This window comes from Neopelma chrysocephalum, unplaced genomic scaffold, assembly GCF_003984885.1.
Source record: "Neopelma chrysocephalum unplaced genomic scaffold, ASM398488v2 Primary Assembly neopelma1_42, whole genome shotgun sequence".
In the NCBI taxonomy this organism is placed as follows: domain Eukaryota; kingdom Metazoa; phylum Chordata; class Aves; order Passeriformes; family Pipridae; genus Neopelma; species Neopelma chrysocephalum.
In genome coordinates, this window is record NW_020897700.1 from 3,166,935 (window position 1) to 3,176,242 (window position 9,308).

Consider the following 9,308-nt stretch of genomic DNA (forward strand, 5'->3'; position numbering starts at 1 on the left):
TGGGCTTATGGCAGGCCCAGATAAGAGAAGTTGCGTGAATCTCAGTCAGGCACTCTCTCTATCATTCCACAACATCAATCAGTGCACTTCCTCTGTGATACACTTTCACACAGATAAAGAACACCGTCATACTCAGCACTTGAGTGTAAGAAAAAAACTACCACAAGGACCTGTAATTAGCATAAACAGCAAATTTCCTCTGTTTGGGATGGAGTTTTGGGCCTGCAGCTCATGGGAATATCTGAAGGGAGGGCACACAAACAGCTGGATTTGAAACCCCATGGAAGTTGAGATGCCCTTCAAGAGAGCATGACAGCAACATTGCAGGCACTGCCCTATCCTTGCTGCGGGTGGCCCTTGCCTCTGCCAACAATGATGACCTTGGCAGAGCCTGCCTGCAACAATCTGCAGATTAAGTATAACAATCTTTTCTTCATTGGCCATTGGGTTTGCTCTGAGTGACAAGCCTGGACAAAGGAGGCACCCAAAAAAACCCCAACGCAACCCAACCATCCCTCAAGACCTACATACGCTGCAGAAGATAGCAAGGACTTAGCACTCACTGGGGGCTGAATGTGCACTCCTCCTCCAGCTGCCAGTGCCAGAGGATGGCGGTGGGCGGTGGGACAGCGTAGACAGTGCAGGTGAGCGCCTGCGTCGAGCCGTACTTGTAGGAGTCAACAGGGGCCATCAGTGCGTTCTCACCAATCTGGGGGGGGACTGGAGAAGAGAGCAGCAGGTTACACCTCCTGCTAATTACTCCCCAGTGTGCATGCATTAGACCCATGGTGAATAATTCACACTATGACCCACATCCAAGTGCACCACAGAGCATCTCCAAGGACATGTTGGGAAGCAGTAAACCTGCCCAACACTTTGAGGATCAGGACCTCAACATGCAATACTTAGGATCTCCTATAAAATCTCCCTTCATTACCCCATGGTTAAAAATGCAGTCCCTGGACTCTCACTACCATTCCCAACCATTAAATGCATATTATTCCCCAGGCCCGATCCCACTGCATGTAGCCTCACTGCCTTTTTCAAGACCTGCTGTCTTCAAAGCATAGGCTGCTTCCTGGGGAGCAGAAAGAAGGAGGTAGAGGAGGAGGAGGAAGGTTGTACAGGGCAGGACAGAAGAGAAGCAATAGCCTGTGTGAGGCAGGAAGGATGGGTGAGGCAAGACTGGGCCAGGATGGAGTGGGGTGGAGGAGGACTCCACCAGCACAACCAGCAAGAAGGGCAGGAAAAGAGCAGGACACAGAGGCAAAGAATAATATACAGCAAAAAAACTCAAAGCAAAACAAAACATACAAAGTATCATCCCAACACCAATACCAGGAATCTGCAGCCCCTTGGCCTGGCACATCCTAGAGCCAGGAGAGATGGGCCACCTCTGCCCTCCCAGGGCTGAGGTTCAAGTGCTGTTCTTTGGCACTTAAATCTCCACAGCTATGGGATGAATTTAAGCCTAGGGATGGTAGTATACCACATACACACATGAAAGAGAGTCGCCTCTTTGGTATTCCACTTACCATTCACTAGCAGGGCAAACGTGTGTCTTTTCTGCATCTTGTTAATAGGGTTTGTAAGGACGACTGTGTAATTCCCAGCATCCCTTTCAGTTGCTGCAGTGATCACCAATGTGTATCCAAGTTTAACTGTATGATTTGCATTGATGGCTTTTCCATTTTTATACCTGAAGAAAATACAGAGTGCTTTGAATATTTAAAGACTTACTTTAACTAAGAATAGCTCAGTTTCTCAAACACATTATATGCCAGTTCTTACCATTTAGCCTCTGGTGAAGGATATCCTTTAAACTTTACAGGAATTTTGACTGTGTCACCTAGCCTTGTCTCAATCACATTCTCCATTCTCTCCAGATGAATAAAAGGACTTTCTGGAGAGAAAAAAAAAAAAAGAATTAAACTAAATGGTCTTTCCACATGGACAAAAGTGTAAGTGCTCTCCATTTGGGTTAGCACTTAACAGGAGATGACAAATAGAAGCTAGTGACAAGATGTCACTGGTAAAGAACAGTTGGCTCCAAACTGGGCTCTGAAAAGATGCCACTGTGAAAACCTAGTCCTTTCCTTCACACAGAGGAACAGACCAGTTCCCCCACCAAGAAGCTCTGGAGAGCAGAGACAAGACTCAGCTCTCAGGATGGTATGTCAGCTGTCAGACCTAGTGTCAGACCTGTATACACATATACAGATATATCATAAAACTCTCTCAGTATACTCATTACAGGAAATCAGAGTATTCAAAACTACAGTGTGATAAAGTTAAATACTTTCAGCCTCTTTTTAAGTATGTATTTGAACCACTGCAGTCACAGACAATTTTGAAATGATTTACATTACTTGGCATAAGTTATAAACTTTGTGGGTCCCTTCCAACTCAGAATGTTCTGTGAATATCTGTGAACTTCCATTCAGACTAAGACAGTGATTAGCCTTTCGACTCAATTACCCTTTTGACTACGATTTAGGATGGTACAGACCTAGTATCTGCTACACTCAGTATAGCACACAATCTCATTTTGGCTCCTGAAGAGAAACAAAGAACTCAGGAGAAAATTCAGTATATCTTGAATCACTGTGCCCATAATAATTTTTAAAGTTTTGTTGGGTTTTTTTTAAAGGGCCATTAATATTCTGGCCCCTGAAATCAGAACCTCTGGAAAACCAGTCTCCTCCAAAATATAAACCTCTTTGTCTGACTCAGTGATTAAATATGAGCCATTCTCTTGCTGGCAATTTTTTTTCTAGAAGAAAGCCAATGGAGCTGCTGGGGCTGGGCCCAACAGGGGCTTGAGAAAAGGCTGTAGGATGTGGCCTCGTACTTATCTATGCACTTAGCCAAAGTTGTTTCCTTTGCATCATTTCCGTATGACCAAAATTCCATTTGATTCATCTATTCATAATGTAAAAGCTGCAAGTTTTATTTTCCTAGCTTCATTCATGCTGACCCAGACTCTTGTCTTGCAGAGCCACCAAAATCTAGCTTAAGGTCACCAACAGTGAGAACAGGCAGCCCTTATACAAAGCCACCTACACAAATTCAGCTTTACAGGACCTTAAGAAGGTCAACACTGAAGAGAATCAGAGTCTTACATCAGTTTATTTTACTGCCCACTTTCCAATGGGATTCTACAGCTTTCAGTAACATACAGCGTACTTTAAAATCTTATTAGCTAAGCTTGTGGTACAAAAATAATCCCATAGCAGTTGCAAGAGAAAATACTGTAGCTGTAGTTTGGTTCATTTTGGTCATTAGATTCATCACCAGAATGCCTTCTCCATCCCATTCTGAATCTGAAACAACAAACAAAACTGAAGCGGAAGATGTCATACCATGGATAATGAAGTCACTGCTGTTTTTCATGTTCATACGACCACTGGATGCTGCGCAAGTGTATCGACCTTTGTCGCTTAAGGACACACTGTCAATGGTAAGGGTGCTTACAAACTTCTTTATTTCTCCTGCAGTGGTTTTTACATCCCTAATAGTGGCACGTTTTTCCTGTAATAGATAAAAGACAGAGGTGTTTGGAAATGTCATTGTTATTCCTTCTGTCACCTTTTGCACACTTGTATACACCAGCAATTTCTTTGTGTATTATCATCTGCTTTGTCAACATTTTAAAGGGGAAGAGACATTATATCTAAATCAAATTTCGTTGTGATGTGGGCACCTCTAAGTTATTATGACTTTACCTTGATGGAAGGGTAGTCCCATTTAAAATCAATTCCTACATTCAGCTCTGTCCTTACAGTGCAATTAAGAACAAGTTTTTCTCCCACTGCCAGCTCTACTTGGGAGTGGGGGTTCATCGTCAGGTCATAAATTCGGTATCCTAGAGGCAGAAAAAGGCACACAAAAAACATGGGGGTAAGAAGAGGTTTCTTTATGGCACTCAGCACCAAATTTCCCAGATGAATTGATCAAAACTCCCACTGAAACCCCAGCTACAAAAAAGCCCCTCAATGCCCCCATGCACCATGATGATGGGTGTAAAAAAGAGCCTGAAGAGAAGTGATGCGCCCACCCTGAGCATTTCCCAGCTGAGAGCCTGTCAGACAGTGACACAACAGGATGTATACACTTGACCAGAGCCCCACCAGTGGTGGGAGCAGGCGGGGAACTGTGACACACACAGTTCCTCTGCTTTAGACACATTCTTCTTATCCTTGTGAGACCTAAAACTAAAGGAGATATATACCCATCCCCCTCAGTAAGCGGGAACTTTATATAAAATAACAGTTGGGCATTCACAAAATTATCTAAAATTTACTTTGTGCAATAAAATACTTAAAATATTTCAAAATAGAATATTCTGAATGCAGAAATTCTACAGATATTCTGAATTTGCTCCAAGTTAGAGTGGGGATTTGTGAATTTGTTAGAGAAGCAAGCACCTGCCGCACAGAGTAAAGAGGGGAGGGCTGCTATGCCTTCCTGACAAGCCAGGCAAGACTGCCTTGGTGCCATTTGGACACTTGAAATGGTCACTGTGTCCTCAGCTGCTGAGTTTCAGCTCAGGCTTAAGCCTCCACAGAATCATCATGTTATTTCTAGGTTTTGATGAACAACCGACAAAATATACCAGGAGAGTACAAACCCCTGTGAGAGTTGGGACACAGGTCTTTAAGGAAACAAGACAATCTAACCCTTAGTGCGACCTTCAGATCCCCCATTCCCTTGGTACCACCTCAGAGAAATTTCTTTCCATTTGCTGCTGATGGATGCTTGCCTCCAGTTCCCTTCAACTATGACTTGCATCCTAGATAACTGATTTTAGGAAACAGGCTTGCATTGTCAGAAAAAAACCCAAACCAAACCGTTAAATTCCCTGACATTTATGTAAAACGCTAAAAATAGAAGCACTTATCCCAACAATCAACCAGAAAGAGCACAATACATTGCATTTAAAAGAAAAGTAATATATATCTCAACATCCATTTTGCATTAGCTGCATTGTCAGTATTGAATAACCTAGTGTCCAACTGAATGTAATTGGTTCAGTATGCTGTAGCAAGAAAAAGAACATTGGCTACAGAGAAATAAAAAACTTTGGCTTACCTACAACTGCGACTATGTATATCACAGACTGGTAGCTTTCATCATCTATTTTAGCTTCACAGAAGACCATGCCCGCATAGTTGATTAAATGACTGGGTATAGTGAAGCCTTTTTTATTATTCCACGAAATGGATTTACCATCAGGAACAAATATCTTTTCTGGATATTTCTGTTTGAAATGTTGATAAAATACATAGTCAGATTTCACAGATCAAACAACCCTGAATTTTCACCTCCAACATTTTCCATAATGGCAGGGTCCCCCTTTTAACATCCTAGCTCAGGTAATCGGTACGCACTTTGAGAGCACAGGACCATAGACAAGTACAGTTACAGCACTCACCTTGTAACCATAGGCTGTAAAATTCCCAAGGATGGAAAGAAGTTTTTATGAAATGTATTTATACTTCAAGGAATGCATTTATGCCACAGTGATTTCAACTAACTTTTGAAAAAATAACAAGCTTTTTCCTTACCGCGTGTAGAGATACATTGAGATTTGATACAGTTCCAAGGCACGGCACTACCACAGTTTTATTCTTAGTGATGTACACAATGCCAAGCTGATCGCTAACTGAAGTCACAAATGGTGATCTGTAATCTAGAAGAATATTCAATTGATAAATGGATTTATTTGTCACATGATTATGGAGGAAACTTTTCCAGTTTTGTTCTTTCCCTATGCATTTTTTCTCAAATCAGTTTATGTGGTGAAACACTGAAGTAATGAGACTAAATGAGGAGTACATATTTTGACAGACACTCCACCCCCCAAATTTAGAATATCGTTATTCTCAAAATGGTTATCAGCAGCAGTGCACACTTTGGAAAATGGCTTCCTGCCACTGCAGTCCTTTTGCCAACAAAAAACTGATTTACCCTAGCATGACTTTCCTTGCATAAGTATTACAGGAAATATCAGTTAAAAGTAGTGACATGTTGCATTGGCTCCCCTGATGGCAGCATCCTTTTCAAAGTCAGACAAAAAAAAAATTACCTTCATGATATAAAACATAAAGGTAACTCATGTACATAATAACATCTCATTTCTCAAAATGGTAATTTTAAGTTAACAATAAAAAGGAAACAGGACACATATGGAAATGAGGGTGAAGCCATCAGTGCAAAAAAGGCAGATGCCTCAGTGAATGCATGTACTGAAGCTGAGTGTATAACTGGAGGCTTTTCAGTGTCTGCAACACTCAGCTGCATTGCCACCAACAAAACTGACAGCCTGAGTTTGAAAACTGAGCTCTTACAGCCTAAAGAGATTTTACCACCACAATCAGCAAAAGTATGGAAGTTTATGTTTTGGGGTTTGGATGGTTTTTTGAGGCTTTTTAATGGTATCAGTACAAATTGTAAATGGGATCGTTTCTGCCATTTTTAACACATGTAGAATCTCTGTAATCCTCTCTCATATGAAACTCCTGCTCAGGTCAGTAATAGCTCTGCATTCATGAGGACAGGCTCAGAGCTCAGTAGAGATATGTATCCTAAATTCTGGGTAGAGGAGAAAAGCAGACCATGTACTGCATATGGCAGGTCGGTTCAAAATTATAGGTACAAAGGTTTTTCTGTTGAGGGCAACTAGAATACTGACATTTAATTACTCAACATGAAAACAAGGAAAAAGTTTCACAGAATCAAAAATTCTAGGATTAATAAATTCTAGGATCAAAACTGTTTTGAGACACTTGATATCCATTTTTTCTCTTGAAGCTAGGGAAAGAGACATCTGAGAGCTGTGTAAACACGTACCTTGAACATAAACATAAATGGTTGTAGCTGCCTGATTGTCCATGTAAAGGCATCTGTAGTCCCCTGTGTCATTGCCAATGACTTTGAGAAGAGTAAGTGTCTTGCAGTAGGGGCCATCACTGCAGTCTGTCACAGAGATACGCTTCTCAGCACTGCTCTGGTTGTTTGGCCAGGACCACTCCAGTGGTCTCTGACCGCTGGGAAAGCAAATGTTAGAGGAGCATACGTATGTGATAAGTGCCAGTACTGATGTCTGGGTGGTGAACCCCAGCCCCAGTAGTCGCTATGGAGAGGAACGGACTTCACCCCGTCACGCAGAGCATCAAGCCACGTAGAATACATTCACATACTCAACCTATTGTTAATAGCTATAAGGAAGCTTCTGAAAATTTACATTCTGATGAATCTAAGTGACAAAGCACCCAAAAGAGAGCATCGAGAGTATGGCTCACCAGTGGGCTCCACAAAGACCCAGCTGATGCTTCCTCCTCCCAGCTACCCTGCACTCCCCAGCTCTCTCTTGCTGAAACCCTCTCAGACAATTTCTAAAGCCTGTCAGGGAAAAGTGAGGCAGGGACACAAAGGGAATGGGGAGAAACAGGAGTAATGACAGGGAAGAGATCACATCATCTGTGATTCTGTACAAAAACTCTCTACATAAATTACCAATCATCAGAATCACGCTCAACAGATTTGTCCTTACCTGCAAGTAATATTTAGTGTGTCATTTGCCGTTATTGTGAGGACATCTTTTTGGATGCTAAGGGTTGGCTGATCCAGAGAAATAAATAAACCTGCAAAAACACATATGAAACCCGTTAAATAAACCCAATAAACAAAGTAAGTGGTACTCAGTCAGAAAAGTATTATATCTAGGAATATGCTGCATGTTTTAAGTGGACACTTTCACATCAGCTACTTAGCAGTGAAGGGTAAATAATGACTTTTCACACATCCCAAAAAGTTCAAAAACTCTGTCATAACAGGAAGCAAAGGCAGATGGTCAGGAGCTAGCTGGAGAGCACTACAATTCAGCCAGCCAGGGTGGAGTTCCTGTTTTCTTGCGTTGCCAACTTCAAGGTCTAACAGGAGGATGTGGGACATTGAAACAAAGTGAACCTTCATCTGATGATCTCACTCCCCTGGGGATTACCAACTTTTCTTATAATAAATTGAATATACTTTAGTCCTTTGAAACTGCTGATCAATGAATTATGCGAAGAAACTATTTTAAAGTTTTTCAAAAATTCGAGATCCCATGATATTCTAAGGTTATTTCTTTCCTCCTAAGCAGTTAGGCAAAAATCTATTACTACCAGTCTATTAGCACAAGGGCTTGTATCGCACACACCCAGAGGCACTGGCGCTCGTGAGAGCTGTGATCTGGATGGCAGTGCTTGCACTGAGGCACCAGCCCAGCCGCTGGAACATCTGGGAGTACCGTAAGGAGAGACTTTCAGTGGGCCCTGGCTGCTCCCATCACCTTCAGGAATCCCAACCCACCAGGGCAAGCCGGCAGCCCCAACTGGGACAGCTCGACCGGCTACAACGGGCAGAAGACGCGCGGCCAGACCGCGACCTTGCCTACTTCGCTAGTATTTGCCCGTGCTTTAATCACTTGCATTCCGAGCAGGTTCTTCGCTAATGACGGGTTTCCCGCGTTTGGCTTCAGGGACATTTCGCTCTCGGAAACGACAGCTGATGCTGGAGCCAAGCGAGTAGGACACTATGCCATGGCAGGCAGTCCTCTCCGGCGAGCCAGTACCAGCCGGCCGGACAGGAGAGACCAAGAGGACAGGACAGGAGAGGTCGGCAAGCCCGCAGCCAGGGACGTCCCGTCCCACCCGGGGCTCGCACTGCCCCATCCGCTCAACCAGCCCTGACAACCTCATGGGAAACCCGCACCCGCGCCGCTCTCGGTACCCTCTCATCTCCGCGACCCCACTCCTCAGGGTCCCGTGGGGCTGCCGGACCTCGGCGGCTGCCCGACACACGGGACCGCGAGGGCTTACCGGGAGCCAGGCACAGCAGGACCGCCAGCAGCCGCGCCGTACCGAGCTCCATCCCGCGGCCGCCGGGGCTGCGAGGCGCAAAGAGAACCCTCTGCCCGACGGCAGCCGAGTCGAGCCGAGCCGATCCAAACTACTCTACTCCGCTCCGCTCGCCCCGCACGGCTCGGGGGATGCGGGACCCCGGGGAGCGGCACCGCCCCTCTTGTGCCCGGGGCGGGGCCCGGGGCTAGGCCCCGCCCACGCCACCGTGGCCCCGCCCCCTTGGTCCTGACGGCGCGTCCCGCCGGGGATCCCCCGGTTTGGAGGGGCCCCGGGAGCTTTCACTTCTCCCTGCTCGGCGGCAGGAGAGCCTCAACACTGAAATTCAGCGTCGCCTGGTGCTTCGTCATGCCTTTTTGGAGTTTCTTAAAATCCCCTCGATAGAAAAGATCCCCAATGCCAGCC

The 9,308-nt window shown here is 44.6% G+C and overlaps 1 protein-coding gene across 1 annotated transcript in view; it reads right to left on the reverse strand.

The window, feature by feature from the left end:
* KDR (kinase insert domain receptor) overlaps positions 1 to 8,955 on the reverse strand; it is a 30,300-nt gene extending 21,345 nt beyond the window's left edge. Inside the window, exons 1-10 of the mRNA XM_027676401.1 lie at positions 8,865 to 8,955; positions 7,556 to 7,646; positions 6,853 to 7,049; positions 5,568 to 5,692; positions 5,092 to 5,260; positions 3,726 to 3,865; positions 3,363 to 3,531; positions 1,792 to 1,903; positions 1,536 to 1,699; positions 564 to 720 (exon numbers count right to left, since the gene is read on the reverse strand). Of these exons, the coding sequence (XP_027532202.1) occupies positions 564 to 720; positions 1,536 to 1,699; positions 1,792 to 1,903; positions 3,363 to 3,531; positions 3,726 to 3,865; positions 5,092 to 5,260; positions 5,568 to 5,692; positions 6,853 to 7,049; positions 7,556 to 7,646; positions 8,865 to 8,916 (1,376 nt within the window). The 5' untranslated portion in view covers positions 8,917 to 8,955. The remainder of the gene's footprint in view (positions 1 to 563; positions 721 to 1,535; positions 1,700 to 1,791; positions 1,904 to 3,362; positions 3,532 to 3,725; positions 3,866 to 5,091; positions 5,261 to 5,567; positions 5,693 to 6,852; positions 7,050 to 7,555; positions 7,647 to 8,864) is intronic.
* Between the last annotated feature and the right edge of the window lie 353 nt (positions 8,956 to 9,308).